Genomic DNA, 14,514 nt, shown 5'->3' on the forward strand with positions numbered 1-14,514 from the left:
GGCACCGCTGTCTACGGCGCATGCGCCGTAGACAGCGGCGCGCAGGCGCACTGAACGCGGCAGTTCCAAGAATGGAGCTGCCGCATTTGTCGACTCCCGTGCGCATGCGCGGGAGTGACGTCATCGCGGCTTCGCCGAATGACAGCGGCGGAGCTGCGAGACGCCACCAGCAAGATGGATGCGGTGGACTACAGGGGACAGCGGCGACTTCGCTGGCTCCTGTGTCAGGTAAGTGACACATAATGGGCTACTATGCGATGCATAGTAGTCCATTATGCTTTACCTTTGCAGGGAAAAAAAGAGGAAGTAAACACATCAGGGTTTACCTCCTCTTTAAATGAAGCTTAGTAAATGCCCTGCGTGTGTTGGCTATTTGTTTTAAAGGGGAAGTGAAGTCAAATGGGAAGCCATGATGAGGAATTAGTCAGATATGAAGTGTGGTATCAGTTAATTTTGTGCATTTTTATTTTGATGGCTCAGTAGTACCCCGGTTTGTCAGTTTCCTGACTTGCGATTCGGTATCACTGCTCAGCAGATCTCCCACTCAACAGTAACCACGGTTTAGTAGATCCCCTGCCCTGCAGCTTCCTGACCTAGAAGATCCCCTGCTAAGCAATTTCCCAGCTCAGTAGTACATTAAGGCTAGGTTCACACTATCTTCGAATGTGGCTCACAGCAGGGGTCAGGTGCGTCCCCATTCACCATTTCAGGCCAGATTTCATCCCAAGTTTTTGGCTGAATTTGGACCTGAAACGTACCAGAAGACACACAAGACCTCTGTTTTTTTGCAATGGAACCACAGCTCTCCATAGAGAGCCAGTTAAAATCTCCTGCTATTGCGATGGATGTGGGTTCAATTTGCAATAGGGTGAACCCAGCTTTAATATTCAAATAAATAAACACCATTCCAAAAATGTGCCAACAGAGCCAGAGATAACTGTGCACTGAATCGGTCTACAGTTCCATCCACTATCACAGTGATGTTAAGCGGTTGAGGACATTGTTGTGAAGGGTGGGGCTTTGATGTAGAAGGGTGATGGGGCTTAAGTCACTGCTGTATAGAGGGGATTATAATGTAAGGAGGGAGGTTGGGAGTTAGACAAATGTGCAATTCAGACCTCTGCTGGAAGAAAATCTTACCAACTGGACAGTGAAATTTAATGCAATAACCCTCACTCAATGGAGGTGTTCAAAGAGAAGCATGAGGTATTTTTGATTCAGAGGTGTGAATCAAGGTGACATCTAGGGGGATGCATCATTGGCCCAATGCTTTATCTGCCCTCTGGTGCCTCTAACAGAGCTGATCACTTCTCACAGCTATCCAAGCAGAGAGCTGATGACTGTCAGTCACAGCTCTCTGCCCCCCCCCCCCTCCCCCCCAAGCTCTTAGCAGCTCGCCAAGAGACTGAACAGTGTGTCGGTCCAGGGATCTGGCAGATCCTGACTTGCATGGTTGTGATGATGCCGAGCCTGGACCGACTCCGTGACATCAGCAGAGAGAGGACTTGCAAAACGAACTGCACTCCTGTGATTCACAGAAGTACAGCCAAGCAAGCTATGGCTGTACTTCTTTCATATCTTTGCGTAGAGCTCTCAAATTGCTCTAACAGGCACAGAAATTCAGTGAGGAAACCCAATACCGATGTTCATCCTGTGACAACCTAGACCAATGTCTCTATGCATATACCATATCTAGCTGATGACCCCAGAAGCTGCAAATCAGTGAAATTGACATTGCTGCTCCAATTATCTTCATTTTTTTGGACAAGGTAGAGACTGACGTCACCAGTGCAGAGCTCAGGCATGCTCAATCCAAACTCACCTGAGCTATCCCACCCGGGGGAAAAAAAAATAAAAATAAAAGGGGGGGGGGCAACCCTATCAAAGCCGACAGTGAATCATAGGTACCAGAGACATTACTCATATAGCATATGTGCAGCTGGATAGCTTGAGAAAAGGTCAGATATACCTGAGCTTATTAATAGTATACATTGATCAAAATATACAAAATAACGACACCTGGATTTCTTTCAAGCAATATCCTCATACTTCACTCTGGTATAAAAAGGAAGAAGTAGTGAAAAACATAATTTGTTTGTACATTTTAAAGCAGCCAATTAACTTACGTTTCATGGGTCCCATAAAAAAATATAGCATACTTGTTTGGAGGAGGTTTCACTGCTCCATCTCTGATATCATCAATCTAAAAAATAAAACAACGTTTTAGTCAAAACCCATTAACCATAAATTAAATTTAAAAAAGCAATATCAGATATGCAGCTATATACATTTGGTTTTACACCCCGCATCAACCATTTTCAGTATTCATGCACAGCAGAAAAAGCACACACAACAACCTTGCACTTAACCTTTTCCCTGCTATTGGGATTTAGAATATTATAACTAAACCAGCAATCAAGACTACTTAAACTAAACGAGCTCAAGCAACCCACCCCCAAGAGCTAAAACCGCGGTCTTTTTAGGCCGTTCCTGACCAGACCGCTTTATCGCTCAAATTTCCTAAAGCCTGACATGCAAATTGAACCTAACCCGTGCTGGCCAGTGAGGATATCCTTTCATCTTGGCGAACACCAAATCCCCCGGTTTAAAAGTAACCGGCATATCTCGTACTACTAGCAACCAACACTCTTCTATCCACACTACAGCGGTAAGGTCTCCTAGCCGGAAGTACCACCCCTACTACAGCAATTGGGCCTCAGCTCTGTCAATCTCGCAGTTGTCCTCTGATTACTGCTCGGTGAACGGAACTCTGCTTAGGGACTTCCGTGTGTTGCTGTTTTTTTCTACCCTGACTATTGCGCTTTATTTTGCAGCCAGGTAACCCAGCGCTTGCTACTAATAATATGTAGAGGGTGTGATGTATTGTATATAAGCCGTTGCATTTGTTTTAGCGCTTTTCTCTTTTTGTTTTCCAGCTAAATTTAGGATCTTCCTGTATCCTGCGCAATTATGAAAAAGCTGTTTCAGGGCGTTAAAACTGACATGAAATTTAAGGCTGCGGGACCCGGCCACCGATTAAACGAGCAGAGGAGGTAGTCTCCTATCTATCTATATATCATTTTTTTTTTCTTGCTGTCGAAAACCTAAAGCACAGCTAAGCCTATTTAACAAAGCTTATGTTTGCTCATAACTGAACAGTCAAGCCCATCTTGTGTTTGGTGTTATCAATTATCACATGTGCAGCATGGAGCCCGCTGCAGATCAAACAGGGTGATGGCAGCTTCCTTGGCTGTAAAGTATAAGGATATTTTTTTTAGTTCCACTTTAAAACTTCATTCGGCTCTGCTATTAGAATGTAATCCCCAAATGTGTTAAACTGGTTTCATTGCAATATGTTCACAGTTAGAATATTACTTGTGAAAGAAAAAAAATTCACCTCTGTTTCTACAAATGTTTGCATCATTACAGTCAAAAATCAACATCAATTTGACCACACTGTTAGAAAATCAAGTGAATATTCAGATAATGAACACATTTGTACACAATTCTACTAGCGTATTGCCATCATTAGGCACAATTCATACAATTATAGCAATTCTACATTAATAAAGGCATATAATTGCATGTAATTTTTTTTAAAGCCTCGTGTGTTTTGTGTTAGCTCAAATCTTGGTGTTTTTGTGTGCCTGTGAAGCACAGGTGCAGTGTCCAGCCCTCTTGCCAGCAGCATGTTAGAATCTATGACAGGCTGAAATCTGCAGCAGAACATGCATCACTGAATGCATATGGCCCTAAATGTCCAGCCACTGCATGCTTCTTCAGCAGTGTTGTTATAGATCTTGACAGGCTGCAAGCAGACTGTGACTCTCGGGGGCCCAAAAATGGGGGGGGGTCTTGTTCATTGTTGATCTGATGCACTTTCTGTGTTCAAATTAGGAAAGCTTCCTTTACAAATGATTAACCCTTGGAGTATCTCGTAAAAACATTTCTATTGAATATTAAATTCTGAATTTTATCTTAGTTAAGGCTTGAGTTCAACTTGATTCAGATTTGAAGAAAATCAATTTAATTTTTTATTTTTTTCTTCCCCTTCAGAGTTTCCATAGCAGGGGCTGTGTCCGGAATGGCACTTGACACTGGTAGTAGACGTGCACTATGTCTGAGGCTCTGAGCTCTCCATCGGTGCAAACCTCCTATCATTGCCCTCACACATGACCCTCCGGAGTGTGACCATGTGCAGGGGAGAAGTTGAACTGTCAGTCAGCCACCCACGATCCCATCTGTTGCGGACTAAGCCCAAGCCTCAGGCCTCGCCTTAATAATCCTCGCCGTAGCTTAACCACTTAAGGACCGCCGTATTGCCATTGTACGTCAGCACAATGGCACAGGCAGGCACAATCACGTACATCTACGTGATTGCCTTCCAGCGGGTGGGGGGTCCGATCGGACCCCCTCCCGCTGTTTACGGCGGTCCGATTCGGTCCAGGAGCGCTCCGTGATGAGGGGATTGCCGTTGGTTTTCGGCCACCCCCTCTGGATCGCTCCTGGCCAATGAGAAGCTTCCTCCCCTGTGTATTGTTTACACAGGAAGGAGGAAGTGATGTCATTCTCCTCGGGGCGGTCTTTTTGACCGGACTACGAGGAGAAGAGTAAAAGTAAGTGTGCACCAACACTACACTGACATGTAGGTACACACAGGCACACAAACCCCCCCGATCCCCCCCCCCCCCCCAGTCACAGTGTCACTGATTGCATTGATCATTTCTTTACTGATCAATGCATTCAGTGTCAGTTGTGACAGTAAGAACTGTCAGGACAGTTAGTGTTAGGTCCAGGGTAGCCCCCTATCACCCCCCAATAAAGATTTAACCCCCTGATTGCCCCTAGAGTTAACCCTTTCACCCCCTTTTGCCAGTGTCACTAAGCGATCATTTTTCTGATCGCTGCATGTGTCGCTAGGTAGCTAGTTATTTTTTTAGGTTCACCGCCAGGTTTTTATATCGCTAGGTACCCCGATATACTACCCAATAATGTTTTTAACCCCCAGATTGCCGCTAGTTAACCCTTTCACCCCCTTTTGCCAGTGTCACTAAGCGATCGTTTTTCTGATCGCTGCATTAGTGTCGCTACAGTCGCTAGGTAGCTAGTTATTTTTTTAGGTTCACGGCCAGGTTTTTATAGCGCTAGGTACCCTGATATACTACCCAATAATGGTTTTAACCCCCTGATTGCCGCTAGTTAACCCTTTCACCCCCTTTTGTCAGTGTCACTAAGCGATCGTTTTTCTGATCGCTGCATTAGTGTCGCTACAGTCGCTAGGTAGCTAGTTATTTTTTTAGGTTCACCGCCAGGTTTTTATAGCGCTAGGTACCCCGATATACTACCCAATAATGGTTTTAACCCCCTGATTTCCGCTAGTTAACCCTTTCACCCCCTTTTGCCAGTGTCACTAAGCGATCATTTTTCTGATCGCTGCATGTGTCGCTAGGTAGCTAGTTATTTTTTTAGGTTCACCGCCAGGTTTTTATATCGCTAGGTACCCCGATATACTACCCAATAATGTTTTTAACCCCCAGATTGCCGCTAGTTAACCCTTTCACCCCCTTTTGCCAGTGTCACTAAGCGATCGTTTTTCTGATCGCTGCATTAGTGTCGCTACAGTCGCTAGGTAGCTAGTTATTTTTTTAGGTTCACGGCCAGGTTTTTATAGCGCTAGGTACCCTGATATACTACCCAATAATGGTTTTAACCCCCTGATTGCCGCTAGTTAACCCTTTCACCCCCTTTTGTCAGTGTCACTAAGCGATCGTTTTTCTGATCGCTGCATTAGTGTCGCTACAGTCGCTAGGTAGCTAGTTATTTTTTTAGGTTCACCGCCAGGTTTTTATAGCGCTAGGTACCCCGATATACTACCCAATAATGGTTTTAACCCCCTGATTGCTGCTAGTTAACCCTTTCACCAGCGATCACAGTATAAGTGTCACTGGTGACGCTGGTTAGCCAGTTAGTTATTTAGGTTCCCCGTCAGGTTTTTATATAGCGCCAGGGACCCCCATATACTACCTAATAAAAATTTGAACCCCCTGATTGCCCCTAGTTAACCCTTTCACCACTGATCACCGTATAAGTGTTACGGGTGACTCTGGTTAGTTTGTTTTTTATAGCATTTTATATTCAAATCCGGAAGGCAGTGCTTGGTTTTCGGGGTCCCGTACGTGGCTAGGCTCCCAAAAAGTCCCCCACATGTGGTATCCCCGTACTCGGGAGAAGCAGCAGAATTTATTTTGGGGTGTAATTTGACTTCTGCCCATAGCATGTGTGAGCAATATATCATTTAGTGACAACTTTGTGCAAAAAAAAAAAAAAGTTTGTAATATTCCCGCAACTTTTGGCAAAATATAAAATATTCCATGGACTCAACATGCCTCTCAGTAAATAGCTTGGGGTGTCTACTTTCCAAAATGGGGTCATTTGGGGGGGTTTTGTGCTATTTTGGCATTTTATGGCCTTCGAAACTGTGATAGGTAGTGAGGAGTTAAATCAAAAATTTGCACCCTTAGAAATCCTGAAGGTGGTGATTGGTTTTCGGGGTGCCGTGCGCGACTAGACTCCCAAAAAGTCCCACACACGTGGTATCCCCATACTCGGGAGAAGTAGCGGAATATATTTTGGGGTGCAATTCCACATATAACCATGGCATGTGTGAGCAATATATCATTTTTTTTTTTGTCATTATTCAATCCCTTAGGACAAAAAAAATAAATATTCAATGGGCTCAACATACCCATCAGCAATTTCCTTGGGGTGTCTACTTTCCAAAATGGGGTCATTTGGGGGGGATTTGTACTGCCCTGCCATTTTAGCACCTCAAGAAATGAGATCGGCAGTCATAAATTAAAAGCTGTGTAAATTCCAGAAAATGTACTCTAGTTTGTAGACGCTATAACTTTTGCGCAAACCAAAAAATATACGCTTATTGACATTTTTTTTACTAAAGACATGTGGCTGAATAAATTTTGCCCTCAATGTATGACTAAAATTTAGTTTATTCGATTTTTCTTATAACAAAAAGAAGAAAATATCTTTTTTTTTCAAAATTTTCGCTCTTTTTCCATTTATATCGCAAAAAAAAAAAAAAACGCAGAGGCAATCAAATACCATCAAAAGAAAGCTCTATTTGTGGGAAGAAAAGGACGCAAATTTCGTTTGGGTGCAATATTGCATGACCGCGCAATTACCAGTTAAAGCAGCGCAGTGCGAAATTGCAAAAAGACCTCTGGTCCTTAAGGTGTTTATTGGTCTGGAGCTGAAGTGGTTAATTTACGTTAACAGTTCCTAGCAGTTAAATAGCTTGCATTTGGATTATTAATAAGAATTGTGCACAAAGGAATATCAATGAATCTTTTTGGCTGTCTAGGCTGTGAACGCTTTTTAGTAAATGATTTCTCAATTACTTAAATACCAAGATAATATTATACCATTTTCTTCATATAGGCTTTCATTCTGAACATATGCAGCTGTGTATTTTTTTTTTTTTTTTTTTTTGTTGTTTTTTTTTTTTGTTTACAATAATAAGAGTGAACAATACCCTATATGATGACATCCGTTTTATAATTTACAATTTACTTGCAGGTGAAGTTTTACCTGCCAGTGAGTGACTGACCTGCATTGGACCTGATTCAAGCATGTTTTGTGTGTGTGTGTATATATATATATATATATATATATATATATATATATATATATATTGTAAGGGATCTTCCCGGGGTAGGGTGTGTTTGGACACAGTTCACAGCAGACTTGGAATTTATAAAGCAGATCTTGGCGTTTATTCGTGGTACAAACAGTCCAGCAAACAAAATATACAGCAACACCGTGCTTTCTAAGTACAACAAAAATAAAAGTCCTAGCCCGGCTGGGCGCTTACTAACAGGTTCTGCTCACCTATCTGACACTTACAAACACAGCGTCTTTCGCCTGGATATCGCAGGGTGAGTTTTAGCTCCAGCAGTGGCTGTGCTTGCAGCTTCCTTCAACACACAGATTGTTCATTCCCTGGCTGAGAGCAACCACCTGCAGACCCTGCAGAGCCTTTAGCTTCCCAGGCTAATTAGGATCAAAGCTCACCTGATCCCAAACCCAGAACTGGATCGGGGGATGTGGAATGACAGGTCCCTCTACCAAACCTACCTGCCATTCCATATAAACCCAGGCCCGGCAAAATTAAATAACAACTCAGCAGCATATCGCTGCTGAGAAACTGATCCATCCTGGATTTACCATCTCACACTGTGTAGCAACCTAGGTGAGATGTACACCCCCTCGATCACTTCTCCAGTGACATGTCTACATATCCCCCCCCTCTTTTTCAGACCGGAGGGCTGAGCCTTTTGTCCCCACAGACAACTTACCCTTGACAATGCGTCAGCATTTGCCTGTAATTTCCCTGGCCTGTGTTCCACAGTGAAATTAAAGTTTTGTAGGGAGAGAAACCATCTAGTCACTCTTGCATTTCTCTCCTTGTTTAACTTCATCCATGTTAGGGGGGCATGGTCTGTCACCAACTTAAATTTCCTGCCTAGCAAGTAATACTTTAAAGATTCTAGGGCCCACTTTACTGCCAAACATTCTCGCTCCACAATGGCATAATTTTTCTCGGCCGGGGTTAGTTTTCTACTCAAGTACGTCACTGGATGCTCCTCACCATTCACTACTTGTGAGAGTACTGCACCTAAGCCTGTGTTAGAGGCATCTGTCTGGACCAGAAATTCTCGCCTGAAATCGGGGGTAACTAACACAGGTGGGTTGGCACAAGGCAGACTTAAGGCTTTGGAAAGCCTTCTCGGCCTCTGGGGTCCACGTGACCATTGCTGTCTTTCCGCCCTTTGTCAAGTCAGTTAGTGGAGCAGCAACTGAGGCAAAGTTCGGCACAAATCTACGGTAATACCCCGTAATACCCAGGAAAGCTCTAACCTGTTTCCTTGTCAGGGGTCTAGGCCAATTCTGTATTGCCTCAATTTTATTTAGCTGTGGCTTAATCAACCCTCTCCCAATAATGTAGCCCAGATATTTGGCCTCTTCTAGGGCTAGAGCACACTTCTCGGCATTTATGGTCAACCCCGCATCACTTATGGCATCCAACACGGCCTGTACCTTACAGAGGTGACTTTCCCAATCAGGGCTAAAAATGACCACATCATCGAGGTAGGCAGCTGAGTAATCACGATGTGGTCGCAGAATCAAGTCCATCAACCTCTGGAAAGTTGCAGGCGCTCCATGTAACCCGAATGGCATCACTACATACTGGAATAGCCCATCAGGGGTGGAGAATGCAGTTTTCTCTTTAGCCTCACCAGAAAGTGGAATCTGCCAGTAGCCCTTTGTGAGATGGAGAGTGGTTATGTACCTGGCGTTACCCAACTTCTCAATCAACTCATCTACCCTGGGCATAGGATACGCATCGAACTTGGAGATCTCATTCAACTTTCTGAAATCGTTACAGAACCTCCAAGTTCCATTGGGATTAGCACAATTGGGCTGGACCATTCACTCTGTGACACCTCAATTACCCCCAGAGCAAGCATACGTATACGATACGGCTTCCCTACGTGCCTCCGGTATCCTATAGGGCTTAAGGTTTACTCTGCTTCTAGGCTCAGTTTCAATGTGATGATGGATGAGGTGTGTACGCCCTGGGAGGTCAGAGAACTTGTTTTTGTTTTTCTGTAAAAATTCCTGAGCCTCCTGTTTCTGTGACACTGATAGAGTATCACCTACCTTGACTGGAGGGATTGGTTGTGACAAATCATTAACAGTATTTGTCGCCACCAAGGATTCCCTGTCTTTCCAGGGCTTGATCAAGTTTATGTGATAAACTTGGAAAGGCTTCCTTCTACCTGGTTGGTGCACCTTGTAGTTCACCTCACTGATCTTTTCAACAATTTCATAAGGACCTTGCCACTTCGCCAAGAATTTACTCTCAACAGTGGGGACTAGTATAAGGACCCTATCGCCTGGGTTGAATGTCCTGATTCTTGCGGACCGGTTGTAAATTCTACTTTGGGCCTCTTGAGCCCTCTGGAGGTGTTCCCTTACCAGGGGCATTACAGTGGCTATACGGTCCTGCATTTGTGCTACATGCTCAATAACACTCTTGTATGGGGTGGACTCATTCTCCCATGTCTCTTTTGCAATGTCCAGTAGACCCCTAGGGTGATGACCATAGACCAACTCGAATGGTGAGAACCCTGTGGACGCTTGGGGCACCTCCCTAATAGCAAACATGAGGTAGGGTAATAAATGATCCCAGTCACGACCATCTTTTGCCACCACTTTCTTCAACATATGTTTCAAAGTTTTATTAAATCTCTCCACCAATCCGTCCGTCTGGGGGTGGTACACAGAGGTACGGATGTGTGAGATTTTAAATAGTTTGCATAATTCCTTCATTACTTTCGACATAAATGGCGTACCTTGGTCAGTTAGGATTTCTTTGGGGATCCCAGTCCTAGAGAACATATAAAACAACTCACGTGCAATTGTTTTAGATGCAGTGTTTCTTAAGGGTACAGCCTCAGGATAGCGGGTCGCATAATCCAGGACTACCAAAATATACTGGTGTCCTCTAGCTGACTTTACAATGGGACCCACTAAATCCATGGCAATACGCTCAAAAGGCACCTCTATAATAGGGAGCGAAACCAAAGGAATGCGAAAATGTGACACTGGGGCACTAACCTGACATGTGGGGCACGACTCACAGTATTTTTTAATGTCATCATATATGGCCGGCCAAAAAAACCTCTGGAGAACCCTCTCTCGCGTTTTGTCAGTCCCCAAGTGTCCCCCAAGAACATGGTTATGTGCCATGTCAAGCACCTGACGCCGGTACGGCTTAGGTACCAGAAGCTGTTCCACAATCTCATCTTTAACCTTATTGACTCTATAGAAAAGATCATTAGTCACCGAAAAATGTGGAAATCTTTTTTCAGCATCTGGTTCCTGAGGTACCCCGTTCATAACAGCAACCTGCTCTCTCGCATTTTTGAGAGTGGGGTCCTGTAATTGTGCAGTCCCAAAATTATCGCTAGACACCTCTAAGTCTAGTATATTTTGCTCAGTGGGAGGAGCCTCCTCCTCCCCAGCCAGGACCTGCAAAGGAAAACAATCATTTTCATCCTGCACATTTTTATCATTCACAGTGGACAAGGCAACCCCCTTAGAGGTATCCTCACTCCTTTTGGGGATTTTTCTTTTTTCCCAAAGAGCCCAGAATAATGGAAAATCGCGCCCCAATATTACATTATGCATGAGGTTTTTAACCACACCCACTTCATATTGTACGGTGCCTTGTTCAGTCCCGACTTTAGCCAGCACTATAGGGTACACTTTTGTATCACCATGTATGCACACAACACTCATATGCTTTTTAGACTCTAAGTCCCCAGTCACCAGGCTAGCATGCACCAAGGTTACAAGGCTTCCTGAGTCCATTAACGCTTTAACAGGAAAGTCATTGATTGTGATGTTGCAGATTTGCGGTTCAGTCTCTAGTCCAGGAACTGCAGCACAAGATGGTTCCGCAAATAGCGACGGACGCCGGCTAGCGTCACATTCCATGGGTTCAGAGGTAAGAGGGCAATGGGCAGACACGTGTCCCGCCTCATGGCATCTCCAACACTGGATAGGGCCTGGTCTCTTTGGCAAGGAGTCCTTTTCAGAGCCCCTTAGCCACCCGGGACCATCACCAGTCTTTTGTCCCTGAGACACCACTTGAGCCCTTTTCCCCCCATCAGCACCCCTCCACACTCCCCCAATAGATGGAAGTCTCTTACCAGCTGACGGCACAGATCTGGCGCTCCGGGGAGGTGAAGATGCTGCAGGAACATCACGGAGGTAGTCCTCAGTCGCCTGGAACCTCTCCACAAGGTTGACAAGTTCGTTTGCGTTCCTAGGATCACCTTGTCCCACCCAGCGTTGCAGGTCAGTAGGAAGCGCTCGGAGGTAGCGATCCATCACGACCTTCTCTAGGATTTGTGCAGGAGTAGAAGTGTCTGGCTCCAACCACTTTCTTGCCAAATGGATTAGGTCATACATCTGGGACCTCGCTGATTTGTCCAGACTGTAGCTCCAGTTGCGTACCCTCCGGGCACGGACTGCAGTAGTAACTCCTAGTCGGGCAAGTATCTCCTCTTTTAGCCGAGTAAGCGCAATTACCTCTGCCCACTCAGCGGCTGGTAACTTCTCTCGCTCAGCCACGCGCTCAAACACTGTTAGATAGGCCTCAACATCGTCCTCAGCAGTCATCTTTTGCAGCGCTTTCTGCACAGTCCTTCTCCCAAAAAAAATCTCTGGAGCGGCTCCCTCCATTGTGGGTGGATTAGCAACCACAGGCGCCTCTCGATTTACTATCAGGTGCTCGATAAGTTGTTGTTGGCTTTGGCGCAAAGCTTGCAACTCTTCCTTATGCATCTGATGTTGTGCCGCCATGTACTGTTCATGTCGTCTATTGGCCTCTGTCTGCGCCTGCTGTTGTTCAGCCATGGACTGTTCATGTCGTCTATTGGCCTCTGTCTGAGCCTGCTGTTGTTGCAAACTCACTTGCATAAACTGCTTCAGCATCTCCTCCATGTTGCTGGACTGTTCTTGGAGTGTAGTTGCAGCTTTCACCCAGGACATCAGCAGCTGTAGCCAAGTCTGTCCACACCGTTGCCCCTAGCAACCGTGTTGCCCGCTACCTCCACCAATTGTAAGGGATCTTCCCGGGGTAGGGTGTGTTTGGACACAGTTCACAGCAGACTTGGAATTTATAAAGCAGATCTTGGCGTTTATTCGTGGTACAAACAGTCCAGCAAACAAAATATACAGCAACACCGTGCTTTCTAAGTACAACAAAAATAAAAGTCCTAGCCCGGCTGGGCGCTTACTAACAGGTTCTGCTCACCTATCTGACACTTACAAACACAGCGTCTTTCGCCTGGATATCGCAGGGTGAGTTTTAGCTCCAGCAGTGGCTGTGCTTGCAGCTTCCTTCAACACACAGATTGTTCATTCCCTGGCTGAGAGCAACCACCTGCAGACCCTGCAGAGCCTGCAGAGCCTTTAGCTTCCCAGGCTAATTAGGATCAAAGCTCACCTGATCCCAAACCCAGAACTGGATCGGGGGATGTGGAATGACAGGTCCCTCTACCAAACCTACCTGCCATTCCATATAAACCCAGGCCCGGCAAAATTAAATAACAACTCAGCAGCATATCGCTGCTGAGAAACTGATCCATCCTGGATTTACCATCTCACACTGTGTAGCAACCTAGGTGAGATGTACACCCCCTCGATCACTTCTCCAGTGACATGTCTACAATATATATATAATTTTTTTTTTTTTTATTACACACACTTCAGTATCTTGCTAATTGACCCTGCTGGCTCTCAACCTAAACAATGCATTGTGAGAGCTAGCGGGCGACTAGCAAGATATGGAAGCTTGGGCCAGTAGGAGATTATTCCATCCACACAGTTCAGCATAGATGAAGGAATCTGTTCAACCTTTTCCATCTGACCGTCACCCGACCAAAGAAATCTGCAGATAATCTATAGGTGGTATGGCCAGTCTTAAGCCTCATACACACGGTCGGACTTTGTACAAACTTTTCCGTGGACTTTTGTACAAAGGGCGTGGTCCACAAGTTTGTATTTCATACACACGGTCTGACTTTTTGACAACAAACACGAACGTAATGACGTCACAACGTACTGATGCCGCTTCAAAAGAGGACGTTCAATGACTCCAGCGCCACCTTTGGTGAACTTCTGTATTGTAGTCTGACCTTTTGCATTGGTTCTGAGCATGCGTGTTTGTACCTTGTACAAAAGTCCGATGCTTTTGCGTACACACAGTCGGACTTTGCTCCATCGGACTTTTGTTGCCAGAAAGTTTGTCCATTCGCACAGCCAACAAAAGTCAGATGAAAACAGAAAAAGTTTGTCCGATGGAGCATACACACAGTCGGATGTTGCTCCAAAACAGCTAATTTGCATGTTTGTTGTCAAAAAGTCCGACCGTGTGTACGGGCCTTTAGAGTCAGTTACCTCAGGATTTTTTGTTTTGTGGGGGTGTTGTGACTTGTCACCGAGCTTGCTTCAACCTGTTGTTGAAGGGCAAATTTTCCTTGCAAAGAATGTTTAAAATACAATGACATTTCTCTTACGTTCACTGACAGACACATCTCCTTTATTCTTGACCATTGGGTAGTTGTGCCACCTTCAGGAGAGTACTAGGCAGAACATGTTAACCACTTAAGGACCAGGCCTCTTTTTCAGATTTGGTGTTTACATGTTTAAAACAGTTTTTTTTTTGCTAGAAAATTACTTAGAGCCCCCAAACATTTTATATTGTTTTTTTTTTTTCTAACACCCTAGAGAATAAAATGGCGGTCATTGAAATACTTTTTTTCACACCGTTTTTGCGCAGCGGTCTTACAAGCGCACTTTTTTTTGGGAAAAAAATCACCTTTTTTTGAATAAAAAAATAAGACAACAGTAAAATTAGCCCAA

General features: G+C 44.7%; 2 protein-coding genes across 5 annotated transcripts in view; one reads left to right on the forward strand and one right to left on the reverse strand.

Annotated features, from left to right (window-relative positions):
- The window catches only part of HDGFL2 (HDGF like 2), a 663,710-nt gene extending 660,993 nt beyond the window's left edge, over positions 1-2,717 (reverse strand). For 2 of the 3 annotated variants that reach the window (XM_077475771.1, XM_077475769.1), the window contains exons 1-2: positions 2,551-2,716; positions 2,127-2,203 (exon numbers count right to left, since the gene is read on the reverse strand). In XM_077475771.1, the coding sequence (XP_077331897.1) occupies positions 2,127-2,203; positions 2,551-2,622 (149 nt within the window). In that variant the 5' untranslated portion in view covers positions 2,623-2,716. Of the gene's footprint in view, positions 1-2,126; positions 2,204-2,550 lie in introns of all 3 variants that reach the window. The other variant, XM_077475770.1, reaches the window with a different exon arrangement.
- Positions 2,717-14,514, forward strand: part of UBXN6 (UBX domain protein 6) — a 347,069-nt gene continuing 335,271 nt past the window's right edge. Inside the window, exons 1-2 of one of the 2 annotated variants that reach the window (XM_077475772.1) lie at positions 2,717-2,838; positions 2,937-3,053. In XM_077475772.1, the coding sequence (XP_077331898.1) occupies positions 2,971-3,053 (83 nt within the window). In that variant the 5' untranslated portion in view covers positions 2,717-2,838; positions 2,937-2,970. The remainder of the gene's footprint in view (positions 2,839-2,936; positions 3,054-14,514) is intronic. The other variant, XM_077475773.1, reaches the window with a different exon arrangement.

This window comes from Lithobates pipiens, unplaced genomic scaffold (genome assembly GCF_037356315.1).
Source record: "Lithobates pipiens isolate NorthernLeopardFrog02 unplaced genomic scaffold, aLitPip1_a1.2 Scaffold_13, whole genome shotgun sequence".
In the NCBI taxonomy this organism is placed as follows: Eukaryota; Metazoa; Chordata; class Amphibia; order Anura; family Ranidae; genus Lithobates; species Lithobates pipiens.